General features: G+C 35.6%; 1 protein-coding gene across 3 annotated transcripts in view; it reads right to left on the bottom strand.

The window, feature by feature from the left end:
* Positions 1-1,749: 1,749 nt before the first annotated feature.
* Positions 1,750-14,784, bottom strand: part of LOC137932196 (BAG domain-containing protein Samui-like) — a 50,873-nt gene continuing 37,838 nt past the window's right edge. For all 3 annotated transcript variants that reach the window (XM_068775795.1, XM_068775796.1, XM_068775794.1), the window contains exons 2-3: positions 4,176-4,320; positions 1,750-3,921 (exon numbers count right to left, since the gene is read on the bottom strand). In XM_068775795.1, coding sequence (XP_068631896.1) covers positions 2,042-3,921; positions 4,176-4,320 — 2,025 coding nt within the window. In that variant the 3' untranslated portion in view covers positions 1,750-2,041. The remainder of the gene's footprint in view (positions 3,922-4,175; positions 4,321-14,784) is intronic.

The raw sequence follows: 14,784 nt of genomic DNA, 5'->3' as shown, positions 1-14,784 counted from the left end.
AGATGGACACCACCCCTATCTCCCAAGCCCCAGTTCTCAGCCGCCGCAACGTTGCCAGACGGGAGGTGGGGACATGGCTCATACTCCGGTCTCTTCTTGCTTCTTAAGGCCGCATCCCCCTTTTTTTTTTTGTTTCGGTGTGTGTGTACCACCAGATTCTTTTGACCATGATCCTTTTGCACATTCCCCATAACGGGCATAAGACCGATTGGCCTATAAGACTTCGGGTGCGTGTATTCCTTTTTGTCGGGCTTCCGGAAAGCCACGACAACCGCTTCCTTCCACCTCGTGGAGTTTCGTTTTCGCAAAACCAGAGGTCGTCTAGGAATCCCTTGTGATGTACTCAGGGGTGCTGCTTTTCGGCTTCCAAAATAGGAGGGTCTGACATATTTTCATCGTTGTCGATTACAAGAGGATCAGCATCCACTTCAGGCTGGGCATTCACACCGTCATCACTATTTTTAAGGTCTCGAAGAACATCTCGAGCGATTTGATAATAGTGACCTTCATCCTCTACTTCGGAGTCTGACCCGCCTAAGCCATCTTCTGAATTTTCAAGAGTTTCTAAATACTCTGTAATTTCGCTTTCTAGTAATCGTGGCATGGTAAAAACCAAAAGAAAAATCCTTCACCAAACATGCATTTATTTAGCAGGCAATGCGCATTGTAGTTTTCCTACAACATACCAGATTTCGCTCTATTCGACTGTAGCATCAAGTGATTTTCAATGTTTTACAACGTGAACATGTAATATATATTTTATCAAAGTCCAAACACAGCTACAAAACTTAGTTTCGCGCCACTAGAAAAGTTTTCTTCAAAATGACATTTGACATTAACTTATTTTCAATGCTTATAAACATTGGATAGTGCTAACATTATAAAATGTACAAAATTAGTTCAGAAATAAGAACTAGTTGTCAAAATTAACAAAAAATTAAAAGAAGATCAATTTTATCTGTGGTTTTTAGTATGTTGTTTAAAAACAACAATGTGCATTTAAGGGTTAAAAAAGAGTTAGACTGACTGATAGATCTGTTGGTTCTCCTAGTAGTCCACTTTACAGCTTCCGAAGCATCGATTTTCCTTCGGACTGCCGTGAACATATACATTTTCATTGCTTTATACTGATTGTCTCTTTAACAAGAGCTGTAGTTTGTACAAAATGACTATGATGCTTGTTCAGAGGAACATTAGTGTTTCTGCGATTATGTTATATTCGTTATATATTATATATGTTCGTTCGATTAACAAACATACAGATAGGCTTAAAATCCATGAAATAGATAGTTTTATTTTTAATTACTGAAAACCTATAAGTCGAAATATGTTTCAAAATATGCGTTTATTAAATTCAAGCAATTGTAAGATTAGATCTGTAACTAAATCAGTCCTAATTCTTGGGCACATCGCTCTAAGAAATCACCACCATGTCCTTTACCCGATGTAATTTTTTGTTATTGCCGAATTATATCTTTCGATACAAGATGGCATTATTTAGAAATTTTGTTTATCTTTTGTTTCCTTTAAGAATATTTTTAATAATGTTTTAAGATGTAGTGTTATTTTAAATTATGCAATATCTTATAGATTACTCTTTTAACCATAATAATATATAATAACCATTATTTTATTATGTTCCTATAATAAGCGTGCATCCTGTGATCTTATGTAAGAAAGTGCTTTATAACTTGAATAAAAATGTTTGGAGGAAAATCGACGTTTATTTTTGTATAATAAAAGACCTCATTGAATTGGTATAGTTTATTTAGAGAAACATGTTATCAAGTATTGATAAACAATAAATTATTAAACATTAGGATTTAAATAGAGGTGACCATTTCGAAATCCTAAGGACAGTGTCCTGTACAAGAAATTTGGTGTTATAACCCTAAATTTACAAACATAAACAGCAATACATGGCAACACCTTGTTATTAGACAAAGAATTAACGCGAAGAAGGAAAAGGCAGAGATCGTAGGCCCTGTGCGCGCTCCGTGCTCGTGTATCTACAAAAACAATTTACTAATGCAAACTACATTTATTGACTAGCAGCACTATCTACCTCCATCTGTGCTTCCATCTTTTCACCTTTACCATCGATCTGCATTGCTTCTATTTTTTCGTCTTTCTTACCTTCCGAGTCTACATCTTTGTTGTCAATATCTTTTTTTTGCTCAGCAGTTTCGTCTTTTTTCTCTTCTTTTGCCTCCTTTTGTTCTTTTTCATCTACTTTTTCCTTTTTTTCTTCAGATTTTCCATCTTTTTTTTCAACATGTTCTTCCTTAATACTATCATTAGTTGCATCTTTTTTATCCTTACTTTTATCCCGTTTCTTTACGTTTTTAGTTCCCTTTTTGGGACTTTTTTGCTCCTTTTCCGTATTTTCGTTTTGTTTCTTATCTTCTGGCTTCAGCTCCGGAGTTTTTTCTTTTACTCGGACGTCTGGTCGCGTGTCTGCAACCTGTGTCTGTGCTACTTCTGTGTTTTCTGGAACAGGCACTTTTTCGAGGTTTTCCTCTTGTGGCTGCTGTTCTTTAATTTCTTCTTTTTGATTTTCTGTGTTTGCCTGTTGTGTTGGGATTTCAACATTAGGTTGTTCCTTGCTAACATCTTTCATTTCAACTTCTCCATTTTCTACCGACTTTTCGTTACTTTCATGATTTTCCATTTCCACATCTTGTGGTTGAAGTGCGCTACTGCCTTTCTCAGCTTTCGCTTCCAACACAGCTATGCATTTTTGAATACATCGAATAGCTTCCTTTCTGGCTTGCCTTATGTTTTCTTTACCATCAGTTTCAATGTTGTCTAATTTTATTAGATTTCTAGTAAGCATCTCATCTAAGAAAAGGTATTTTTTGTCTTTCTTTGAACCAGTAAAGTTTTCAACTTCAGACATTAGATTCAAAACATCAGTTTGTATATTGAGAATTTGTGTGATTGGATCATTCGTTTGCGGCTGGGGTTTGGGTTGCGGTGGCGCTTGCTGCTGTGGTGGCGCTTGCTGCTGTGGTGGCGGCTGTTGTGGAGGAGTGGGCTGCCGTGGAGGAGTAGACTGGCGTGGAGGCTGCTTTTGCTGCGGTTTGGACGGAGTCTCAGCTCTCGGCGAAGTCTGGGGATGTTCATGGTGGACGGGCACTTTTACGAAATGCTCTTCTGGGGGCATTTGAGGTTTTGGAGAATGAGATCTCTGTGGAGACGCGCCACGAGCAAACGCTGCTTGAGGATATGCTTTTTGTTGTACAAATGGTTGTGGTCCTTGTCTAAATCCTTTGTTGAAGGGAGTTCCAAAAGCCCTTGAAAAGTTAGGGGGGTGATGGAAGTTGACCGGGCCCTCATCAGCAAAGTACTGGTCCCTATCGATATGTGGTTGAGGTGGAGGTACATACGTAGGCTTAGTGTCCCCAAAGTGCGTTCCATGGTCTACGGATTTATTAATCACTGGTTCATCCCTGCCTTCCACGAAAATGGGTATATGTCGAACATTGGAAGATTGCTGTTCCTGTTGAGGATGGTGAGACTGTTCTTGGTGGTTATGTCCACTCATTTTGTTTGCGTTATTTAGACCACCCGATGTGCGATTATCGGGAGGAGCTGACATACACCTTTGGTTTCTGTCCTCTTCATCAACTAGACTGGGGTCTGCTGGGCTTTTTTGTCCTAGATCTACTGTGTTTCTGAGACCGTACTGCGGTAAATTATTATGTTGATCCTCCTGCGACGGCCCTGGTGGCTGTTCAGTCTGTGTAGCGGTAGTTTGTTGTTGGGGAGACTGTGGTTGTGGTGAAGACGGTTGTTGCTGATGCGGTTCCTCCCGGTTACCGAACCTGCGGTTCCAATGTGACGGGAAATGCTCTCGGAACTCTGTGGGAATATCGTCGAACGGGAATCTGTCGAAGCCGCCGAAGTTGTCGTCGAAATCTGAAATTTTAAAAAAAATGTTATAATTCATACTTTCCACCTTACAGTTTAGTTACAAAGTATAATACAAGAAGAGAGTAATTCATTTTAATGCAACCCTGCGCATCGATTATAAAAGACATTTATATAGCGAAGGCACAACTTTGATTGTGATGCAACAAGTTACTATAAAACTGTAAACTACGAATTCGACACAAAAAATGTTTACCATGTTAGAGAGAAAGTGACAATTAATATAATTATCAATTAGATACCGTCAGTGGCGTCCTGGCTGGAGGGACGTCGCTTTCTGGCCCAGGTGGCAGGGCGCTGTCGCAGTCGCGCCGCTATGTCCGGGTGCCGCGCCGCAAGCTCGCTCCACGCGCCTGAACCCTCCTCCTCATCAAACGGAAAGCCGCGCTGCGCAAACAAAACTCAAATTACAATCAATCACAAGTATTGCCGCATCGTCTTGCCGGTTGTGCACTGCCCGCATCATTGGGGCGATCTTTTGGAGTAAGCCCTATGCACTGCAGTTGGCATTCTGTCTGTTTATATGACGACGAAAAGTTTAAGTTTAATTTGTTTTCTCGACAATGACTGGTTTATATCTTTTCTTGAGGAGATTCACCCTCTTGCTTTAGTCTGAAACCTCAGGGAATGGTGACCAATAGGTAATTGTACTTTCGGCCAACATGAATATGTTTTAAGTCCACCTTGTGGGGGCCTATCTACCCTTGAGGACATTTTGGTCCTTACTACAATTGGTTGCGCGAGCGATGTGTCCTGACCATTGCCACTTAGGTGAGCAATTTTTGAAACAACGTCGGTGACCTTCGCTGCGTATTTCCTCATTTACGATTCGATCCCGCAACGCTCCGGAGCAAACTTTCAATACAAAGCAAAAAATCATTTGACAGTTTAAAATTCCGCGAAGTTGATAATCAACACCTAGCCAATACGGTATTGAAAACTTAATTATTCAAGACTTAAAGACTCATAAAGTTGGCACTTCTGAAGAAATCAGTATACCAATTACCGTCAGTAATTTCCCCTACCGAGAAAAGTTTAATGATTAATTAAAAATAAATGTCATTAATGTCCCGGAAGGGTTCTAAAGTATTGGCATAAAAACTGAATTAAAGCTGCGCGTAGACGAAGTACACCTAGTTATAAGTCTTATCGAGAGTGTGTATAAAGAGTATATTCGCGTGTAGACCTAGCACGTGCACGTATTGTGTCGTGCTAGAGTCGTGTTTGCGACACGAAGATCTGACCGTATACGGCAAGGACGGTCGTGTAATGACCTTTAATACGAGCTTTCGTATTTTAAGAGATAAGGTGCTTGAGAATTGTATTATGATCAGACATCAATACGGCACAAGGCCCCTGTGACTGATCACAGTGTTTCCAAGTCATTTCGGAGACGCAATTTACAGATGTTTTTATACCGCGCCACATGTATTTCTCAATTCGCATTAACAAGATATATTATTAAACATTTACATGTACTCGACAAATGAGATATCTATTAACAAGTACGTGAACAAACCGGATGTTGCTAAGACAAACTTTCTCAGATAAAGTCATGATGACACTCTTAGTGTTTGTAATGATTTTTCGAGAGTCTTTACGAACATAAAACTGTCAATTGTCCCGCCATCGTAATAAAGCGTCGTCATTGTACATTGGCAACGTTCCTAATACAATGAAATGTGAAAGGACCCCGACGGGCGCCGACATCTTCATGTTACATTATCGTGTTTCTATTTAAAAAAAATACTTGTTGCTAATAACTTCAACTATAAGTATTTCTTTTTAAGGTTTTCGGTAAAACGCATTAAATTAAAATGTACATATGGCAATATTTTTATATTTAACTGTAAAACATTGGTCTCTATAAAACCTTAGTTCATATAAGACATCTGTTTTATATACCATGATTGTTTACAGGCGCATGCAAATATTTTTCTAACATCGTCATTATTTCGTCTTAATATTATACGCAAATCACAGTAAACAAAATATTGCAAAAACATTAATATTATTCATTATTTCAACCTAGCATATATATATTTGCTAATAAAATTATTATAATTGTATTTATGTTTACAAAATATATCAGACTGACCGCAGTTTATATTTGCTAATTTAAAACAGCAATGGACAGCTGCAAATAAATAATTTATCCATGATATAACTATGATCTAACTCAAAGTGTCTGATTAAGAAAACACCTGCTCTCAATAAAGCGAATGCATTCAAGACACTGCATGACATGGACGTCATTGTTATAATTGAACACGTGGTGAGGCAGGGGCGTTCAATGCGGCGTACCAATTTCCTCCGCCAGATGGTACGAGTTTTCCGCATGGCAAATTGCAGACAAATCGCATGCTCTAATTGCATTCAAATGCCGACGGGCAGGGCGGCGTTGCATACCTTTGTCATGAATCAGAAGTGCGTAGCTATTGTGTTACACTGCTAACTAAATATTAAACGTAAATGATGCAGAACATTCAGTCAAACGACATTAATAAGCTTAACTATCAAATATAACCAAGCACGAACACTTTTATTTGCTATAAGTCAAAAACTTTTCCATTAAAACAATGGTAAAAACTTATATACAGGTTCATCATTGTCAGAAACAAATGAATCTTAGACAGGCTCCCCCACTACGTGGATAGACGTCAAGGTCGTGGGAAGCCGCTCAAGACGGGTCATCATAGCGATCTTTGGAGGAGACCAATGTCGAGGGTGTCTATCGGCTGACCTGATGATGAAAAACAGGAATCAACAGATGAAATAACAGATCTTGTAAGTTGAGTAAGTTGGTGAAATAAAATAATCGATAAAATTTCAAAATCGGATAAAATATCAGGGCCAGTTGTAATTTTAAAAAAGGACATTCCTCGAAAAAATTAATTAACTCTTTTATCACCCTCTTGAAACTATATATTGTTTTAAATGAACACACGCCTTTCTTGAAAGCTGAATTGCATAAATCATGTTTAATAGCTTGGTATTACTTTTAATAATATAATTACAACTGTAATTAATAAGGAGCGGGCTTGTACGTTCACGGATTCATATCGAAGATGATGACATGACGATTAAAATTAATTGGCTAATGACGCTCACGGGCTCGAGTATATTATTAAACTTAATTACGATTGGTGCAGAGTTCCAAAAATGCAAATTATTCATTTAAACCATTTGTTTTTAATATACAGCACCGATCTAAATTAAGTCTCAATCCAAAATTCATACTTAATCTTATCATTTTTTTTATTTTAGAAACGTTTAATTTGAAATCGACTCCATTAATCATTTTTATGACTGTTCTATTACTTCGTAAAAGTCTTTTTATGGAAAAACAATACAACTTGCAGTGCCGCTTGAATTGAGTTGACATTGTGTGTTTGTGGTACAAATCTTGAAAATCAAAGTGATTCATATGACCAATTGAACGTCGCTTGTTTCAGTTTTAGAAAAGATATCAACATTCAACAACAACAACATCACCATAAGATAAAACTCACTGTGTTTATATAAATATAAAATCATTACAATACAACGTGTATGAAAAAAAAACTATTTTTTTCACTTTTTAACAGGAATTAATCATAAGTAATAAGGGCCGTCTGTCGGATCAGTAAGTCGTCAATAAAATTGAACAGTCAAGGTTCAGCTAATATAATTATTACTTGAAACATTTACATTTACACAAGACTCATTAGTGACAAAGTAATCACATCTGCGTTCCGGTTCGTAGGCGCCGTAACTAATGGAAGGTACAAGTTAATAAAACCTATCTCAAGTTTCAAGGTGATTAACGCAGTATTGACGATCCGTAGAACATTGTCACAAATTCGCGAAGCATAATATATTCAGGCCAAATCACTAGAGTGATCGTCCTTGTTCACTAACTTTTTAGACAATCGCTGTTTTTTTTTACAAACTGCGAATTTGATATTTAAATTCTAAGTATCTTTATTTAAGTAGGGGTTTACGAACACTTTTGAATCGTCGATTATTTAACATTACAAATAGATTACCAAAGTCTCAAGATTCAGCCAGACACGCAGCATTTGCTCTCTTTAAAAGAAATATAACCCTTAAGTAAATTTTTTTAATGTTATAATAAGTAAGCAGTATTGGAAAAGCGTAGTAGCGGCTTCTTTGCAATAACAAAGCCCCAGAACTCCCCCAAGAATATTGGTTCAGGCCGATTGAAATGCCAATAAGATTTCATGGGCCCTTTAAAACTCTGGCCTGGGATTCAAGAATATCCGAGAGGGATGGGCCTCAACTCGATCAAGTGCTATTCATCCTTCTGTTGTACCCCTCACTATAGATCGCGACCGTTTGTAGGGAAAATTTTTCGCGTACTATGTCACGTAATTTTTGCCGATCTTCATTATTGCTTCGGCTACTGAAACATCGAGCGTGGATCGGAAGTGATCGGATTAACTAATGGAGCTTTTTTTTTCGCAAGCTTACTTACTATCAGGTAGTACAAACACCAATAGGAAAGCCCAACGTCATTTTAAAAAAATACTAATAAATTCTTTTTATATTATCATCTACTAAGCACTGTATTACAGTGACTATAGCCATTTTATTATTATTATTATTATACATACAGATTTTATTAAATTATATTGATCGTTCCTCTACCACGCTGTATACAATTTTTATTTCTCACTTGCATCGAAAAAGGTTGACCGCCTCTGTAGAGCGAACAGACGATTGCGATGTATTTTTATTGAATTTATATTACATAGTGACTACACACGTTGAGATCCATGTGCTTTTTTTGTATTATTATTTGTTGTTCACGTTTTCTTTGCAACATGACGCAAGGCTGTACTCTGTTTGTCCTCACCTCAGCCCACACGCCGGTGACATCATCGTACTGATTTATAATCCAAATGATTGTCGAGAATAAAAATAATATATTGACACTGATATCCCAAGTAAGGTTTTTGTTCATTAATTTTTTTTGCAAAATAACATGTTTTTCGATACTTGAAGTTATATTCCGCAGAATTATGTAAAACTTCAGAATTACTAATGTGTATGTGATAATGAAAAATTATTTATATTTATGTTTTACAGTTTAACCTTAACACTTAGACATAATACGTGACTTTTATATGAAATCATTTAATTAAGATAATATTCATTCAGAGTATTTCGTTCTTATAAAAAGTATGAATTAAATATTAGGGGGATCGGAAAGTAATGTCGTTTCTGTCGACATATTTTACAGAAAAACCGATTGATATTTACCGCTTCGGCATTGAAAATTTGTATACTATATGGCAAAAGGTTGTTGATACCAAACGTGAATACATTGTTGATTAGAAATAAAAACTTGTTAAGTCGTGTGAATTTTACTTAAGAAAACGACATTACAAGTAAAGTAATTTAACATATAAAGAAAAAAATCGTTAAAATATAAATTGACGAAAAGAAAAGATTCAGGTGTGAAAATTTACTTTCCGCCAACGTTATGAAGGACGCCAAAGCGTATTTCAAAAAACTCTCAATTTTCATTAACAGATTGAGTATAATTTAAAAATAAAATAAAAAATATGAATTTTATCGTAAGAGGCCTGTGACAAAAAAAAATATTATACAGGGTTTATAAGTTACAAAACCTTTAAAGAGGGTATCGAATTTGGTTTAGCTCAAATATCAGCAAAAAGCTAAGACAAGATATAGGCGTTAAAAAAATTCACTTTTACACTATGTCTAATCCTACAGGGTGTGATATGATTAGTGAAGAGATTAGAGTCATAAAGTGATCACTTTAAAATTAGTTACATTAATTATTTTTTCCTATTATCATGTATTATAACAGGCCTACAACTTCATTCAGTTAATAGTCTGCGAGGATAGATAGTAATACAATAATTAATTTTAGAATACAATTTCTCCAGTTTTGAATTTTTTTAATTTCTTACTCTATTATTGTTACTTTATTTATTATTTCAGAAACCATTATATATTGAATTCACCCTTTTTAAATTTTGTGCCAAACTGTATAAAGTTGGTGATCCGTAACGAACTTCAATATCACGGATCAACAAACCCAGTCCGCTATATGCAATTCTCATTTACATTCACAGCCTTAAAGTGTTGAAACAAAATCAACAACAATTAGACGCCACTCATTGGTTACGTAAATAAACTCTATAACATCGCCTTAAACATCACAATTAAAACATTTAAAATGATTTATTTATGCTAAAGGTTTGATTCATCAATAATTATAGGTTACAATGCGGTTTCGGAACATCACCAACAACAGATATACGAAGTCATTGACCGCAAAACTTGACCGAATACGGACAAACCGAATAGATAAGGTGACAATGTTTGTAGAAAATAACGGCTTAATTGCAAAACCTTTTAAAATAGGCTTATAATAGACGTTCATTAATGGTTAAAATACAGCCTTGCCCAAAAGTATTGGGCACCCCCCTAAAATATACACCCTAAAACTTTTACAGTAAGTTACGTATCTGAAATGTTTTTTTTTTAAATTAATACGATTTATTTGCCGGTCTTGTTTAATCTGCCGTACTTACAATAAGCTGTTGTGTTAGCTATTTGTGCTGTAGAGACAGTTTGTGACTCGGCAGAGACAACTGTAGCATCGCCCATAGACAGTCGTCTGTGACTCTCTCCTACTTAGAGAATAATATAGTTCCATCATTCTTGATATTATTATATCTAAATTAAACACCTTAAAGACACATCTTCTATCCGTAAAATATTACATTCCCAGAGTTGCGCATCAACTGCGCTATATTAAGAGTAACAGTATATTTAGATCGTACGGATATTTGTAATGTATATACACTCAATATGAATATTCACACTGTAATGAAAGTATAGAATACTGTCTAAAATCAAAAGTAAAAATGCGCCTGTCCTGGTTTTTTTGTTTAATTTTTAAAGAGATATTTCATATAATGTTTCATTTATTAAAATTTAGATATAAGCTAGCATAAGTATAGCTAGGACTGTGTACGTCTTCAATAATCAAACATTTTTTTTCTATGTTATACGAAACTAATGTAAACGTATTCTGCTGTTAGCGTTTTAAATAATCATACTAGCTGTTCCGTTATTGGCCCGTCACATACCATTTGAAAAAAAAAAAACAATTAGATTCAGATCAATTTGTATTTCAGATTGTTTAGTTTTTTTATTGATTAAATGTGAATTAAATGTTGCACTCGATAAACAGTGACCGATACAGCTGTTAAATGAAAACAAATTTGCATAGCCTGAACTGTCATATGAGCAAAATTTAAAACGAACTGTCAAATGCGCAAAATTAAAAACGAACTCTCAAAGGCGCCGAATTTAATACGAACTCTCAAAGGCGCCAAATTAAAAACGAACTGTCAAATGCGCAAAATTTAAATAACCATATTTGATTTTGTACGCATGATTAATCGAGTCTGCCCAATTTTCTAAATATGTTTTTCATAAGAATCTTTAACTAATCATTAGAATAGAGAACTTGTCAACGAAATCATTAATGTCGTTGAAAGTTATGGCTTATGCTAGACATAAATATATCAATAAAAATAAAATTAGAGAAAGCCATAATATTGTTCTTAAACAAATATCCCCGAGATGAATTCAATCTGGATTGAGCTTACGTGTTTGTTTTGAGAATGCGCCGTTGGTCTTTGAATGCAGATTCGTTTCCCAGCAATATTGCAAGGCCAATAACAATACTGGCCGCTAAATATTATTTGAAATAAAAAAAACGAATGATAATCCGGGACTGTTTACTTTAAACTAAAGAAGTTAATTTGATACGCGATAAACACATGAGATCAGCTCTAAAAAAAACTGTTATTGCGGGATGAGATGTAACATCTTATCGCCCTCCCGACAAGGCTGCAGGATCGACGCGAGAAATCAAGTAAACTCGTACCGTTGCATTGCACCAATGACCCACATAACTAGTGATTCAGCGCTAGAAATAAGTTTATCCGTACATGGAATACGATCTTCCGGTCATTACCGATTGACAAATAGAGTATTAGTATCGAACAAATTGGTTCTCTCCGCTTTTTGCTAATTAATGTTATATATGTATTTCATTCAATACTGTTTAATTAAATCGTCCGACACGCTTTTATTCTTAACAATCACTATTCAAATCGTGAACCATCGAACGCGCGAAGATATAGGGTGGGCCAAAAATTTTTGCAAATAGCAACACGACACACAAACAATAGTCGATTACAGGAGTGCCAACGGCGAGACGGAGCACATCTCGACGATGTAATTTTTAAAAAATAAATTTTAATAAATGATAATTACGGTAAATAAATCATAAACAAAATAGCATTTGTACTTTTATTTCTACACATGTTTCAAAAGTGCAAAAATTTATGGCCCACCCTATATAACAAGTACTTGGATTTAGAATTTTTCAATTTTCTTATATTTTGCGTATTAAGCGAACATAGGTCGCGGGTTTGATTCCCCAGATACAGTCTTAACACACTTTATGTACTAATGTATATTATTATCACAAAAAGTTTTTTAGAGAATGGCCAGCACCGTTTTCTACTTATCATAAAACGACACTACGATCGCCAACCCCCCTTCTAAGCGTGGCGATTATCGTATATCCCCCCCATAAATATCTTTGAGAGGCCTGTGCCTGGCAATGGGCGTCTACAGACTAAAAATTTAATTTATTTTTTTCAAATTAATTATTCTATTTTTTAAAATTTTATCATATCGGCGCCTTGTACGTGGGTGGAATGTTGTGACGCACTCATCCAAGGAAGCGGGTTGGGACCGCTTTTGTATCCATTTACGTCGCCGTCTAAACCTCGGCAGCGATGACATCACCGCTCGCTTGCATATTTACTGTATCGACGATCTCTAGAGGCGATGCCGTTTGGATTTTACAAATCCATGAACTTATACGTGTCGAACAAATCGATAACTTAGTTAAGATATTTGCACTGTTGATATTGAAGTCTTTTAAATGAGAGAGTAGAAGTCGTAATCCAATGAAATGTGTACGGTGTTACAATAAACTTTCATGTGTCTATAAATTTACTACTACTAAATTAATTACTACTACTACTTACTTACTTCTAAAAAACAAAACAGCCTTACATTGTTATGTGTTCTCAGATCAGGGCGCATTTGTAACTTGCGTAGTATTTTTAAGGATGCCTTTATAAAGGAATTAAATCTGATGCTGGTTACTATCAAGTTGATTCTTCTTATATTCTTATCATAAAGTACAAAAGTGGTCACTATATGATTCTATGTGGATAAATATATAAATAAATATCCAAACCTATGTGATGGTGGATCAAATATCAATTCTACTTTTAGTTCTAAGATGTACCGGTTTATCACAATTTTTTACTTCATTTTCAATATTAGTAGCTTTTAATTATATAACTTCAATAAGCTGTGTCGGTTCCAAAATAGATTTTACGATCATCAATAACCTCTTAACTTTGTCTTCATCATCATTATCATTTCACCAATAGGACTTCCCACTGCTGGACATGGGGCTCTCCCATAGATTTCCAATAAGACAAGTCGGAAGCGATCAGTATCCGCCGGTCATAGAGGGCTCATCATCTCTGCACCTTGTGGTGGACGTTCTGCGCTGCTTGCCGGTCTGTGTTCTCCGCTCCATAACTTCGAGGTACCAATTATATTTGGTCTTATGTCATAATCAAATTAAAAGGATGTCATACAATCCTGAATTGAGTTGAGAAAGTGCTTTAACTAAAATATTATATCACCGTTAGTATAAGTGAAAGGCCATGCATAATACAATTTAATCAAGTCTATTAAAAAGAAAGTTTACGGATTTCTTTAACATCCGCGACATTTGTTACGAAAACACGGATACGGGCAACGCGGTCGGGTCGGCTGCGATGTACGTTGAACCGTTGCGAAAAAAACATACAGCTGACTAGATTAGTGCTTTGATAGCGATCGCACTGAAACAGAACAATGGAGGAAAACAAAAGTAATGTTTTTATATAGCGAAGGTCAAAAGGAAGGATATTATGAACATGTTGACCTTGAAATAATTTAAACAATAGATAGATGTTTCTGGTTAAACTGAGGACGAACGAAATGTACGAATACGAAATTATATATCAAGGTTTTTCTAACTACGCCATTGCAAGTCCTAACCTCGGATGAAAAAGGAGGTTTATCCGGAGATATACGATTAAGTATCGCACCTTCATACGGACTCCTTGTACAGGTTTTATATCCGTGAGGGTCTAAATTCTACTGAAAAGTTTTGCCGTCGAAGGAATCTAGCCACCACGTGTACCTCAGAGAAAATTTCCACTAATCGAATTTCATGTTCTTGGTTTGAGAAATCAAAATTTATTAGAAAAAATTCAAATATTTTTAAAGGCAAGTAAACTTCACAATTTGTCGCTGTAATACATTCCGTTTATTATCTCCTTATCACTGAATGTACACTGTACATGTTGTATTCTAAATGTCTGCTTTATGTGTTATTCATATGTGTCAAATAAGTACAGCGTATTTTAATATTTATGTATGCATCGCTTTTTGTAAAGATATGATAGTAAACACAGTAAAAAAATAAAAATATTTTTTTTCTTACAAACCACACAATTAAGTAAAACTATCTCTACCTAGCTTTCAATCATTTGCAACCATCTAAACTTTAAAAAAAAAATTATAACCATAATCAAAAACTAGTTGTACAAGTATTTGTCTTTAATTATTGCAAACTCTTCATTAACGAACCTATAAAGATCGCCTCGGCGACTTCCCGCGACCTAAATAATTCTCTTTGCGGTTAGAAAAATGGACATA

The sequence above is a fragment of the Battus philenor genome, unplaced genomic scaffold (assembly GCF_028537555.1).
Source record: "Battus philenor isolate CCGP_79_NKW_IND1 unplaced genomic scaffold, ilBatPhil1.0.hap1 SCAF_9, whole genome shotgun sequence".
Lineage (NCBI taxonomy): Eukaryota > Metazoa > Arthropoda > Insecta > Lepidoptera > Papilionidae > Battus > Battus philenor.
This window is presented reverse-complemented; position numbering and strand designations above follow the sequence as displayed.